Source organism: Centruroides vittatus, unplaced genomic scaffold, assembly GCF_030686945.1.
Source record: "Centruroides vittatus isolate TY-2023 unplaced genomic scaffold, ASM3068694v2 contig_453, whole genome shotgun sequence".
Taxonomy (NCBI): domain Eukaryota; kingdom Metazoa; phylum Arthropoda; class Arachnida; order Scorpiones; family Buthidae; genus Centruroides; species Centruroides vittatus.
In genome coordinates, this window is record NW_027122249.1 from 529,805 (window position 1) to 545,751 (window position 15,947).

General features: G+C 35.2%; 1 protein-coding gene across 1 annotated transcript in view; it reads left to right on the forward strand.

Annotated features, from left to right (window-relative positions):
- Positions 1 to 15,947, forward strand: part of LOC136977303 (ATP-binding cassette sub-family C member 4-like) — a 158,352-nt gene that overhangs the window by 19,133 nt on the left and 123,272 nt on the right. The window contains exons 5-6 of the mRNA XM_067272777.1: positions 985 to 1,074; positions 14,866 to 15,029. Of these exons, the coding sequence (XP_067128878.1) occupies positions 985 to 1,074; positions 14,866 to 15,029 (254 nt within the window). The remainder of the gene's footprint in view (positions 1 to 984; positions 1,075 to 14,865; positions 15,030 to 15,947) is intronic.

A 15,947-nucleotide genomic window follows, 5' to 3' on the forward strand; every position in this document is an offset into this window, starting at 1 on the left:
GTTAAATTGTGCAACTAACTTAAAACAAAGTACTAAAATAACATCATAGAAATTACTCCTGGTTCATTGGTTATCAAATGTTATCTTTAACATTTTCCTGAGTATAAAAAAACAATTAATCCTATTCGACCCAGTTATAATAAAACAAAAAGTTTTCGTTTACAGAGGATTAAAACATTTAGCAGTTTATTAGCTGTGTTTATGGCTAGTGCTGTTTGGTATATTAGTTTCTCAGGAGACAATAAAGAAAGATTTGTTATTTTGACTTTCAAAGTTACAATCTTCCTCTTAAATTTCACTCAAACCTGATGTAAATCTAGGTAACTTGAGTTAATTTACAGCCATTTAAACATTTATACGTTTATTTTTTTCGTGTTTCTAAAAAACTTGAAAAATAAACATAAAAACTCATTAGTTTGAATCAAGGAAAATTTTATATTGTAGATAATACGCAAAATACAGAAACTGAAAATATAAGTGTAGTTTTTAATACCGTGACCAATTTTCACTAATTTAGGTAAAAAAGTAGTGTATTTGAAATGCCACACACTTAGTGGAAAGCATTTCTTCATACAAGCGATGAATGGTCACGGTTATTCAACTTAAACAGTTTAAAACGAGTTCAAAGAGTTTCGTAGGGTAAGATTGTTCAGGACATATTTATAGTTTATTTTTTGGTATCAATAATATACTGTCTCACCATTTATTCGCAAATTCTTTACACCACTTTACAATATATTATGTAATTTGTATAATAACATTGCATTAAAGTAGCAATATATTTTATATTTAACGTAATTACCCTAAAGTCAAAAAATTAACGTTTAACCTGTTATTTAATATTAATTCAAATAATAGTTACACATGTTGAAAAAAATTTTATTTCATTTCTTTGTGTAACAATTTTCTTAAAAATTACTTTGTTATTGTAGCATAACATAAGTTTTTGAGAATATTTATTTATTATATATAAAATTTTTATAGGCAATGAGGTTAAGTCCTTCCTCTCTTGAAAAATCGAATGTTGGGCAAATGGTAAATCTTATAGCAAATGATGTCAGCAAATTTCAAAATGTAAGTTGAAGTTATTATGCATATAAATATTAATTAATACACATGGCGTAATTATATTTTTATGTGGTGTAATAAAGTTAAATGACGATAAAAATATTATCTTGTATATGTAATTCAATTACCGGTAAATGTGTTTCTATCAACATCTCTGTTTTTTTACTCTCAAATCTAATTTAGATTAATTCTGGTAAATAATAATAAATTGGAAAAAAGAATAGCTACTAAGTAAATCTGTCATACATACAAATATCATAGAAGTATAACTGATGCTGTGGGTCTTGTATGTGTCCACTGCACCCACAATAGTAGTTACGTAATTTTGTTTCTAGTGTAAAGTTTCATGTTTTTTTTACTAGTTTTTAGTTTTTTCCGAAATGGGAAATAAGCATAGGAAATGTAAAAGCTAAATTTGCAAAACTGTTAAAACGTGTAGGAAAAAAGTGTTTTTTGGGTAAAATTAAAATTATATAATAAATATCATTAATAAAACATATTTCATCAGGATCAAGGAATGAATAAGTGAAGCTATTTACTAACCATGCAATATTAGATAGATTAACCAACTTTTGGTTAAGATATATAAATTATAAATGTTATTTAAAATTGTACATAAGTATAGAAAATTGGTTTCAATGGATCTTATATTTTGTAAAAAAATTTTAAGGCTATTAACGAAAAGTGACAATTAAAACCAATTTAATAGAAAATATTAAAATAATATAAACACAATATATAAATATATTTAGAGTATTATTAAATAAAATAGGATTATATTGTAATTTAGAGCATGATTTTTGCAAAAAATAGATAACTATTTGAAAGTATAAAAGTACGAAATAGAAAAGATCAAAAATAAAAAATAATAAAGTATAGAATAAAATATAAAATAGTTACACGAAAAGAAATAAAATCATTAATTTTATAATGAAAAAACTTTGGCACCATCCAAGTAGCTTTGTACCATTTAGCACCATCTAACTAGTCATCGATGTTCATTACCTATATCTATATATATAATCGAGACGAGTTGATAATAATAATAATAATAATAATAACTCCCATGGTCACCACCTGGTTGTGGTGGGAGAGCCCAGTAATTTTACTGATCCATAGGGCAATGCAGGCTGGAGCACAAGCTCCTGGTAGAGACACCCATGCCAGTAAGGTCTATGGGGAGAAATGAAGCTAAGAGTGACCACACACCCACATTCTGTGGAGATATTCATCATGGTAATAACTAGATCAAAGTGTGATACCGGCTCGGACGTCGCCCGGGTTAACAAGGTCCGCGTTCGTGGGTTAGGCAGAGGCTCACGTTCGAAAAATAGGCCACAGTCTCCCTTGGTTACCGGTGGCGAAAGCAGCACCGGCCCAAGCATGGCTACTGCAATGCCCTCAACAGATGTGAGGAATCAACCCAGCCTTGGTGTTTCTGTGGCAATGCATCCACAGACCACAAAGGCTGGAAAACCACGCCAACGGATGAAATGGACAGTAGAAATGAATGAGTTTATCATCCGTAATTATTACACCATCACAAAACTCGAAACAAACATGACAGCATACAGACAACAACTACACCATAAATTCACACAACAATATCCTCACCTCACTGTTACCGAACAAAGGGTTGTTGATCAAAAAAGAACAATTATACACAACAACCTTATTCCACAAACAACACTTGAACTTATCAAACAACAGGTTGCTGATCAAATACATCAACAGACAGAAACATCTAACATTAATGAAGATCACGTAACCTGTCAGGATAATCCAGTAACAAGCATTGATAATAACACACATACAACAATTACCACTAATGATACTACAGACACTTCCTCGTCCATCACTGATAACATAGACATGAATTTAGTTAATACGCTCTCACTTATATTTCAGGAAACACTCACTAAATATACAGGCACAGATCCCACACAACGACCACGAATACCAAAAATCAACACGTCAAAGGAAGTAGGAAAAACACTAAATTATGTAAACACTCACTTAATACCACACTACATTCATTCAATTTCTACACTCGCAGACATTCATACATTAGTTTATGCTGGGGCAGTCACAGTAGTGACACACCATGGACTGAAAGTACAGTCACAGACAAATACACAGAAAACACAATTCTATCACAAGCCTGCCTGGCAGAGAAGAATAGAAATACAAATAAATGACATTAGACAGCAATTAGGCAGGCTGACACAATACACTAAAAGCAACATAACACCCAAATTAAGGAAACAGCTCAACAACATTTTCAAGAAAATAAAAACACACACAAAACATGAACATCACAACACACACATTACAGAATACATTGATACACTAAAACAAAAACTTGCTGCCAAAGCACGTAGACTCAAACGTTACAAAACATGTACACTACGAAAACAACAAAATAAATTATTTACAAACAATGAAAAACTCTTTTACAGACAAATTAATAACAAAGCAAACACTGATACACAGCACAGTGGCACACCAACAGAAGAAGAACTCACAACATATTGGTCTTCTCTTTGGTCCAGTGCTGTCACGCATAATGCTGATGCAGGCTGGATCGAGGAGGAGAACAGAAACTTGCACAACATACCAACTATGCCCTGTGTTGAAATAAACATACATGATTTCCAATACACTGTTAACAGAACACACAACTGGAAGACACCTGGTGTAGACAACATTCACAATTTCTGGTACAAAAAGTTTACATCACTGCACCAGGAACTAGCTAAACACCTAACACACATCATCATCAATCCACAAGACATGCCAAATTTTCTTACCCAGGGCATCACCTACATGAAACCTAAAAACAACAATACCACAGACCCCACACAATACAGACCAATTACATGTCTTCCAACACTCTACAAATTATTGACATCCTGTATCGCAAACAAAATATACAAACATATTGAAGAACACGACATTCTAACGGAACAACAAAAAGGTTGCCGTAGAAATCACTGGGGATGCAAAGAACAGTTACTTATAGATTCAGTCATTCTACGGCAAGCACATAAACAACACAGAAACATACACATGGCATATATAGACAAGATAAAAGCATTTGACAGCGTTCCACCCAGTTGGCGACTACATATTCCACACATGCACAAAATACATCCATCACTCATTGCATTTTTCCCAAACACTATGCAGCAATGGAGAACAACACTACTTCTTAGGGTTAGTAACACTTCCATACAAACAAAGCAAATTTTTATTAGGCGAGGAATTTTTCAAGGAGATTCCTTGAGTCCTCTCTGGTTCTGCTTAGCCCTGAACCCATTATCCAACATGTTAAACAACACGCAATATGGTTACAATATCAGACATGAAAAAACAACACAGTTTACACTGTCACATCTCATGTACATGGATGACATAAAACTTTATGCATCCACACAAAAACAACTTCATCAACTCCTACAAATCACACATTCATACACCAAGGACATACAAATGGAATTTGGCCTAGATAAATGCAAATCACTTCACATAGAAAAAGGAATCCTGAAGAAAGAAGATTTTGCGCTTGGAAATGGAGACGTTATTGAATCCATGGAAGAGGGCGAGTTCTACAAGTATTTAGGATTCCAACAGGCCAAACTAACAGAACATACACAAATAAAGCAAAGATTAATTAAAGAATACCAAAGTAGGTTAAATGCTATTCTCAGAACACAGTTAAATGCAAAACATACAGTCAAAGCAATAAACACATATGTCATTCCAGTACTTACATATTCTTTTGGAGTTATACATTGGACTCACACAGATCTCGAGCAACTCCAAAGAAAAACAAGAACAACACTTACTAAGCATAAACAACATTATCCTAAATCTGCCACAGAAAGATTAACCCTTCCACGTAAAGATGGCGGACGTGGCCTGATTGACATAGTTAACCTTCACTACAAACAAATACAGTCACTGCGAGAGTTTTTCTACAAAAAACAAGAAACATCACAATTACATAAAGCAGTAACTCTAGCAGACTCAAATAACACACCATTAAACTTACACTCACTATCATATGGACACAACGCAACATATAAAAAGCACAGACACCATTAAGCAATCGTGGGCTCGAAAGGCACTCCATGGCAGGCATCCTTATGATCTGGCCCAGGATTTTGTTGACAAAACTGCGTCAAACAGCTGGTTAGCACGGGATGCCTCTTTGGGGAGACGGAAGGATTCATGATCGCCATACAGGATCAGGTCATAAATACTAAAAACTACAGAAAACACATACTCGAAGATACAACACTCACAAATGACACATGCAGAAAATGTCATGTCATGCCAGAAACTATACAACACATCACCTCTGGTTGCAAGTTCTTGGCACAAACAGATTATTTACACAGACATAATCAAGTAGCAAATATAATACACCAAGAGCTTGCAAGGAAACACAAATTAGTAGACATCCACGAACCATACTACAAATACATTCCACAGACAGTATTGGAAAACAACACGCACAAAATGTACTACGACAGAGCCATAATCACAGATAAAACAATTTACCACAACAGACCAGACATCACACTCATTGACAAACACAATAAAATCACATACATTATAGACATATCCATTCCAAACTCTCACAATATACAAAACGCATGCACTGAAAAAATTAGCAAGTACACAGAACTCGCCCAGGAAATAAGGCATCTGTGGAGGATGGATAGGGTGCTTATTGTACCTGTTGTTCTCTCCTCTACAGGTGTCATACCACACACACTACACAAAAGCCTGGGAACATTACAATTGAATAGAAACACATACATCACACTACAGAAGGCCAGTAATATTGAATACATGTCATATTGTGAGAAAATTCCTGAATACAGACACACACACTGAGACACTTCTTTAATTTCTGTTTTGGTTACTATGCCTTGACTTTGGTCCGGCATAGTACACAGCCACCGGTGTTAACCGAGTATATCACACTTAACCCAACATAATAATAATAATCAGTGCAGAGTCCAAATGGTTAAGAGTTGAAAGTTGAAATTTGGTACTCAGTTAGGGTACGTCACGAGGACGCACACTAAGAAGGGATTTTTCGAAATTCCTCCCACGTGGGAGAGGGACAGGATTAAGTCTTAACACTTCCATCAACAATGGAAGTGTTAAGTAACAATGGAAGTGTCAACAATGGAATTGTTACGTAACAATGAAATTGTTAAGAGAAAGCGACGTGCAAGACACAAATGCGGTTTTTTTCGTTTTTGCAGGAAATCGAACAAATTTTTAGACCCATCTAAGAATTCTGTAATTAGTCTGGAAATAGGGGACCCATTTCTTGCATTCTGTGAAAACGGGTAAGGTTAACTATAATGTAATAATCTTAATCTTCGCTACCGTTACTTTTGCCCGAGCAACGCCGGGCCTACCTGCTAGTCTGACATAATCATATGGCAGAGAGCAACTCGCTACAATCTTAAACGCTTCTGTCCATGAAATTTCCTGCAATGCTATCACCTTCAGCTATTTAAATGTATAAGGTTTTATTTTTTCGTTTTTGATAAATTGATCAATGTCATTTTCTTTACCTTCTTCATCTTCTCAAATTGAGAAATTCATTTCTAGCTAAACCCATTTTTATTAGCCAATAGTATCTCAGATGTGTAGGTATACAAGAGCATATAACCTACTGGTTTTCCAATTCACACTATCAAACGGTAATTTTTTTCGCTAGCCTGTTGGCTTTTGCACACTCTAACCTGATTGTATGCTGTTCGTTTATCATTTTATGTGTAAATTATGGATAATTCGACAACAGACTACGTGGAAGAATAGATTCTGGAAACGATTTCCAACGAATTGAAGATCATAATGGGAGTGGAACCGGCCAACTCACATGGCTCAATAACGACTAAGAACAGGAAAAAAGTTAGGCAGGCTGCACTAAACATGCATGCGGCTGTCAACAATTTATTCGGAAAATAGTTCTTACCCTATGGAACCAGAAAACATTCAGTGCTCTCAGCTATGCCGAAGTCACTAGAATACTTACAGGAAGGGGAAGTAGTACAACTACTATGATAACTGAAACATTAGCTTCTAATAAACCTGATAAGAGCTTACGTGAAATTATTCTGGAGCCTGTTGCCATTGCCAGTGAGGAGAAATTATGCCCAGAAGTAGTCATGAATACACTGCAGGACAAAATAGACTCACCTTGCTTAGTATAGGAGTGAAGAATATTACTCCTATGGCAGGTGGAAACGTGAAAATAAAACTTAGTTCAGAAAAAACTATTTTAACCTGAAAAAAGCAATATAAACTCTTCCACATGTAAATAAAAAAAATAAAGATCACCAAACCATGGAAATGGATCCTAAGGGTTATAGTGCTAAATGTCCCTAAGGATGAAGACAAAAATAAACTTCAAACAAAACTATATGACTAAAACATCAGAATTAATGAAAAATTCTCACTGGAGAGTTTTTGTAAGGTAGTGAGGATCACTAGTGCCATTGATTCAAAAAGAAGGATGATTGTAGACATGTCATAGTCAGCATATCGTCGGCAGTACGGAATACTTTAATCAATATTAAAAGGATATGCTTTGAGTGGGGCATGCTATGAGTGGGGCACGCTAATATTGGATGGTTATATACCTGTTTTAAAGTGCTACAAGTGCATTGGATATATGGTCACAAGGCAGCTGACTGCAACTCGCAAGAGCGTACAGTCACTGCAGGAAGAGACATAAATACAAAGACTGCCCGAATTGGAACAAGGACCGCAGTGCACTTACTGCACTAAAGCTAATAAAAATCAACCAAAGGGAAAAAAGAACGGAGAAGCATATAATGATGAATGGTGGTCTTCTTCTTTCATGAAGACCATTCATATAGCAGTTAAAACACAATGATGGTCACTAGCAGATGTGATTGTTAAAGTTTTTGTAATTCTCAATATATCTACCAACAACAGTGGGGGCCAGACAGCCATCTGCCCAGCCTTTAATCCTGCTGGTAAAGAATGTAAGATGATCGGTACTATTTAGCGAAATACAGTCAGCCTTGTCCATAAAATCATTCACTAGTCTCCCACAATTGTCTTCTTCATGAAAGAAGTCTCTCACAATGGTCTTTTCATGAAAGAAGAAAACCATTGTGGGGGAATAGTGAATGATTTTATGGACAAGGCTGACTGTATTTCGCTAAATACTACCGATCATCTTACATTCTTTACCAGCAGGATTAAAGGCTGGGCAGATGGCTGTCTGGCCCCCACTGCTGTTGGTAGGTATATTGAGAATTGCAAAAACTTTAACAATTACATCTGCTAGTGACCATCATTATGTTTTAACTGCTATTAACAATAAGAATCAGCCCAACCCTACCATTCAGGACATCCACCATCGTATTACGAATTGGGAAACATTCAGACAACTCTTTGCAGCTCACTGGAAAAATTACAGCTTTCACCCCTTTGTGAACCTAGCAGACATTGAACACTATGTAAGACATATGACTGAGTCAATCATAAGGGCAGGTAAAGCTTCAGCAACTTATAAGGCTGAGTGTAAGAGAAAAACACACTGGTGGAGCAACTTCTTTTGCTCCAACTCGTTGGAATTGGAGCAAAAGAAGCATGAAATCAGGATGCTTCACAGACAATGGATACGATCCGAGAACAGTGACCAGAAGGAGCAAAAGAAAGAAGCCTACGACAAAAGCTTAAAAGCCGATAAAATAGCAATAAACCATGCCAGAACCACAGCATGGAGAAATATCTGCACCAAGACCTGTAACGATCCCTGGACTCAATCATATCACATTGTTTTTAGAAATAACAAAAATGCCACTATCTCCAATCTCACTAAGAAAGGTGGCACTAGTACCTATAATATTCTGTAAATTTTTCGTTGGATTGAAGAATTGTTTTTTAACAAAATTAAAACAACGTCTATCCAAAAAGGAACCACCATTTATTTCCTGCGTTTGTAGACAATACACACATTCGCGGCAACTGACCTTTCCTTTTAGGCTGCTTGTTGCCAGAAGTTAAAAATGTCCTTTGCAGTTGCAGTTGCCGAGAATGTGTGTATTGTCCACGAACGCAAGAAATAAATGGTGGTTCCTTTTTGGACAGACGTTGTTTTAATTTTGTTGACCTATATATTTTTGAAAATGTTGAAAATCTACTTGAACAGCATTTTTCCTAAATGATAGCACAGACAACGAGCTAGATATGCATGACAAAGTAAGGACAATAATCACTGTCCCCCAGAACATCAAAGATGACAGTTGGTTTACGTTTCACATAGTAGAACATATGGTAAATACTATGGCAAACAAGAAAGCGCCGGCCATAGACAATATAACCACAGAAATGGTGAAGGCAGCGTTCAATGAAATCCCTACTGCTTTTAGGATTTTGTATAATGCCTGCTTAAACCATGGCTACTTCCCAGAGCTGTGGAAGAAGGCAAATGTTAAGTTTATACCAAAAGTGGACAACCCAACTATGGAATGTGATTACAGGCCCATCAGCTTGTTGCCAACAATGGGGAAGGTCCTGGATGGTTCTGTCATTGGCAGAATTAACTGGTACTTGAGCAACAACTTGCATCATAAGAACCAATATGGGTTCTGTCCTGGCTACTCGACCATCCACGCAATACAGAGTGTAAAGGACTTTGTTAATCAGGCATGGGACAGTGACAGACATGCTCTACTGATAAGTGTTGATTTTAAGAAGGAATTCAACCAGCTATGGTGGCCTTCCATATTGCATCGTTTGTATCAAACCAACTGCCTGAGCAACATATATAAGTTGACCAGCAACTACCTAGAAAATAGGACAGTGGGCTACTACTCAAAGACAATTAACCTGGAAAACAGTGTTCACAGAGGCTGTCTGCAGGGTTCCAGAAGCAGCCCAGGATTCTGGAACCTGTTTTATGATGGCCTGCTTTGCAGCCTTGACTCGGACCATAATATCAAGGTGCTAGGCTTTGCTGATGATAAGTTGATAATGATAACGCATCAGAATAGCTACATTCATCAAAAAAGGCTAATGAGGTTCTAAAGCTGGTCAGTGACTGGAGCAAGAAGAATAAACACCTCATTAATTATAATAAAAGCGAGGCGATAGTGTGCACAAAAAACTCCAGGAAGAAGCAACTGCAGCACCCACTGGCCATTTACCTAGACAAGAAAAGCTAAAAATTGTGTCTAGCCTTAAATAACTTGGGGTTTACTTAGATTCAAAGCTAAGTTGGAAGTTCCATATCATGGAAGTTTGTAAAAATGTCCAGCGGAGAGTAAGCCTCTTCAACTACATCGCCAGAGACACCTAGGGTTCTAGGCAGTAGTGTAAGATTCGCCGACATTAAGGGGGGGATACAATTTATCCCGCGTCAGGATGAGCTTAAGGGAATCCGTGTATGTGGGCGGTGGCGAAGGAGGCAAATGATGACAAGTGTTTACATGCGGAAAACCGTTTATTTGGACGAATACATGCTTACATCGGTTAGATTGTTCCAAATCTCGACGATCTTCAGAACGTAAGAGTTTGGCAGGTAGATCTATCCAGTCCCGGGCGGACGAGAAGGGCCGTACGGCGATGTTGACGGGCAGTGACACACTTAAAGTTCTGAGTGACGACACTACACACACTGTTTTAATCCTCAAGAGGCATGTCCGTCATTCCGAAAAAACTCTCTCCCTTTTGACCTTGAAGTCCCAGTTTTTATACGTTTTTCCGTGTCCTGTCCACTTTGCGGATTGGTCCCTCGTCCCTTTCCTTGCTTCCCGATTGGCCTCCCCTTTGTTTCCAAGCGCAAAACGAGACCATGTCGGGTCAAGGGAAAGGTCCGATTCGAGGTGTCTATTTGACACCCCTTTTCGACTATGCTCCAAGATTGTTGATAGAACCACAACACCTACACTCATAATTTAATCTGTTGTTTGCAATTGATGTCATTTTGGAATTCTAACGATCACGCGATATTTTTCTATCTCTTCAATTTTTCCCTTTTTCTGAAATTGTTTTCCTATGTTTAATTTTTCTTTGAATACTTGTGTCAACCTTATATCTCTTTATGAGTGCGTGTGTCAGAGTTCTACCTTTGGATTAAACATTAGCAGGTCGTTTAACACGCGTTGACGTCATCCCGAGACTCGTTGTTTACATTTTCCGTTACGTTGTTTTGATTAAGAGGTTTTTCTCTCTCTCTCTCTCTCTTATATAATTTATCGTTATTTTTTTCGCAACAGAATTTTGCATTTTTGCGATTTCGGACCTCGTCTGGGTCCTCACAGTAGGAACTATAAACTAATCTACAGAGCAGCGATAGATCCTGCTATTCTGTATGTGGCACAGGTCTGGGGGAACAGAGCAGCATTAGTCCATAACAAGAGAAAATTACTCTCTATCCAGAGAAGTGCTGCTATTAGGATCTGTAGGGTGTATTGCATGGCCCCCACCAATGCGCTAACATATAGCTAACATTACACCCATACACCTACGAATTAAAGAGATCTTCTGGCAATAAAAATGCTGACCATTAACCATCAGAATATTACTACTGAAAAGATACGAAACCTCTGTAACAAGGGATTAATGCCTCCTAATAGTGTGAACTTGATTGACTCCATCATTAATTACAAGTTGGAGAATTATCTTACCGATGTACTCTTGAAAGACACCCAGGAGAGACTAGCAGCTATACCATCAATGTCAGAAACAATCATTATAGTGACACTGGAGCTCGCTGGAACATCTATACAGATGGCTCATGCAATGATAAGGATAACAGTGCAGCCTTTGTCTTCTATGATAGTGAGAATGAAATACAGCATCAGCAATATTACCTACTGGACTGCTACTGAACTGCTAACGATATATAAGATTCTAGATACCATCACTAAAAACAGGAAGATCTACAATGGCAGCGTTTGTATCAATACAGACAGTATATATGTGATTAATATCCATTCAAGCAATAATAAGTGCACAAGGACTGGCATGGACATCAGACATCTTGTCAGAAACCTCAGCAAATATTCTCAACTCAGTTTTGCCTGGTGCCTGGGCATACAGATAACAAAGGTAATGATCATGCTGATGCCCTTGCTAAAAAAGTCACCACAATGGACATCACCATCTCTTTTTCTAAAATTCCCTATCGTCCATATCAAGAACAATATCATTGACTGTATAATGAAAGAATGGCAGAACGATTGGGCTACCTCAACCACTGGCAGAACCACTTACAAATTTCTACTATCTATTAATAAAAGACGGGTTTTTAGCCACCACTTCCCATGACATCACGCAATGCCTGACAGGTCACGTTAACTTCCCCTCTTATCTTACAAGATTCAAAAAAATCAATAATGACAGGTGTAGCTGTGAAGGCGTCTCTAAAGGGGATGCACTCCATTACATCTTTCACTGTACGCTGTATGAAAATCAGTGGGAAGAACTCAACTACCATTGTCTACGGAAAAGATTCTGTTGGCCTTCTGAACCCAACAACCTCTGTGAGGATCAAGAGATCTTTGAGTTGTTTGCCAAATTCATAAACTCTTCTAATTTCTTCAAGTATAACTCCGGCCTACGTCAAACCTAACCTTTCCATCTGAAACAACATGCAGGGATCCTTCTGCTGTTTGACTCTGTATCATTTGCTGTGCACTGTGGGTGTTACCTATGGTGTCCTTTGTGGCATCTCTTGATCTGGTCTAAGGTTGCAACTGTGATCCTCTGTGTAATGCTCTAATCAGCGATTTTGTCACCGAGGTCTTCTGGTAACGAAACTTTGTTTATTTATGTAACGTATTATTAGTGTAGTACCTGCTTTTTGTCAGGATTACCAGTGGTGACAAGCTACTGCCATGTAAATATTGTTCTGCATATCACTATCATAATCATCTAGTTGAAAAGGCAATCTGTAAATGTATTTGTACCAACAACTGTTTCTTTTTGTAACTGCAATGCAAATCAGGAATGTTACTTTAACTCCACTTTCCACCTCTTTTCCCCTCTCCTACCCCACTTCTTGATTCTACCCCTCACTCATCCCTCTATACCCTCTCCTTTTCACACCTTTGGCTAAGTCCAACTAAGACAGCTATCTCAACTTTACTTTCAGTATCAGTATCAAACGGAAATCCTGAATACGTCTTTTAACCCTAAATTTTTTTTATCAGGAAGCAAAGTTCAGTTTTTAAAAGAAATTTTTATTCCTTCATTTCAAGACGAAAACATACCTTTATCAGGCTAAAAAGTTTGACATTAGCTACTTTTTAAAAAATCAAAGTATAAAATACTATAAAAAATTAAACTACTAACATGGGACATTTCAGTTTTTGCAACTACACATCTGATATAACAGTGTTCCTCATATTGTTTTTCTAAAAGTTGCATGTTTTAAACAACTTCATAAATATAAAAAACAAAGATTTTTCAAATAAATATAACTTGTAGATGATCATTTAAAAAAAAAATTTAAAACATAATCTATAAATCCGGAACTCTGCAGTTTTTTACCTACGTCATACATGCCTTTAACTGTTTTTATGGATATTCGTAGTTTTAAAAAAGTTTTTATAAATGAAAATAGTAAAAATGAAATCAATCAACACTGTTAAAAATTTGTTATATTAATGCACAAGCTGTTCCAATGTGAAGATTATATTTATTTATTGTAAAATCGTGTTTGTACAATTTGAAACCAGCAGGACTGTCTATATTATAATTTATTTGATGTCACATTTTTTTTCAATTTCATGCTTAAATGTTCTCTACACGAAAATATAGTTCATAAACTAAGAAACAAATAATTTTCAAATTTGGTATGAATAAACATAATACTTTTCCTGGAATTGTGAAATTTGAGGTAAGGCATTTACATACAGTGAAATTAATCACAGAACTTAACTAAAATAGTTGCCATAGGATATGATCCTGTAAAAATAAAGGGCATTTAATCACATGAAAATCATCATCAAACTCTTTTGAGTATTTCTGAATATTTAACTTGATGCATATTAAAGTCAAACAGGAAAAAAGTGATTTGTGTGTACATGGGGATATATCTTATGCATGGGTGTTTTGGTATGGGTGTTGGCATTAAAAAAATGCCATTACATTTAATGTGAGCCTTTCCTCACAGCAGTGAAATGAATCTTCAATAATAATCTTAATTTTACAAAGAACTGAAATATCAGTACTATAAGAATCGTTTTGTAAAAGAGTTTTTCCCAGTGTAGAATAGAAAGTAATGTAGTGTTCTCTATAGAGTCTAAGGTTAGAGTAGAAAATAAATGTTATATGACCCTGTGTGATTGTGTTGACATTGATTTTATGCGAAACATGTTCGTAAAGTATTTCCAAGCTTTATACTCATTGATAAAATACTACAGTCTGCCATCATTTAATATTCATGCCAATAAAACAGTGTTTTTAAACAATTAAAACAATGCAGCAGCATGTCTGGATAGAAAATGTACAGCAATGTTTTTCACATTCAGAACTCATAGAAAATACTGAAATTTCTGAATAATTAAAAACCCAAGCAATTTTAAATTTTTGATAATTTAGCAGCATCCTGTACTGTAGTTGTCAAATTATAGAAAACTTTTTTAAAAAAGTAGACTAGTTCATGCAAACTTAACATGTTTATGGTACATTCTATAATTTCAATAATAAGTATACTGAAACTTATATTAGTAGTAAGCGAGTTAATAGTATTTTATATAAAACTGATATTATTATTTATTACAGAATATTCAAGGAATTCCATATTTATTTACAAACCCTTTTTTAATCATCACTACCATAGCGATATTATGGCAATATTATGGATGGACTATTTTAGTAGGATTCTTGGCCATATTTCTCTTTATTCCTATACAATTTGTTTTGAGTAAACTATATTCAAAATTGAGGTAATTATTATTTTAACTTGTATAATTGTGATAAACCTATAAATAAGATAAAGAAATAATGCATCACTTAGTTATTATTAAATTAATAATTAATGAAGATGGAATACAGATATTTAATAAATGTAAAATTTTCATACATTAGTTAAAATCTAGACTTATTGCTGATGTTGGAGGTGACAGTATGACCAAATGCATTATCTTTCTTTGCTCCAGTATTGTTCACATGATATTTCAGCTATTTTGACTGATGAATTTGTTCGGTAACAGTGTTCATTTATTTTATCTTATGAAGCTTATAATTTGCACATACAACATCATGTAATCACTTGCATTTTTTTGTAAATCATTCTTATGCAAGATTTTTTGGATTGTTTCATTTAATGTGTAGAAAATATAATTATTCTTCTCTTAACAATTAGCAAAACATTTCATGCATTTTGTAATATCTCGACCAATCTTCATTTTTGAATTTAAGTAATCGAATTTTTATGACTGCATTATAATGCCACATAAAAAATTAAAAATAAAATGAAATTTATCAGATCTAACACAACTACTACTTAAATTTAAAATAATATTTACTTCTGCATACAAATTAAACATATTGACACTTGATCTGTTTGTAAGTTGTGGGCTTTTCAATATATATTCTTAAAACAATTAGGTGTTCATTAACATTAACATCATGGAATGGGGTCACATCTATTCACTCATTTTTATGAAAATTTTTTACACTTCTTACTCTGAACTTTGTAGATTAAACCTTCTGTTTATATTTGAAACAAACCACATAACAATTGGAGAAATTTATGGTAATTTGTAGCAAAGCAAAATTTGATGCCGTATATTTATCTTTTGCTTTTTCGAAGCAAATCACTGTAATGAAAACATAAAAAATTCATAATTAAAACATTAATT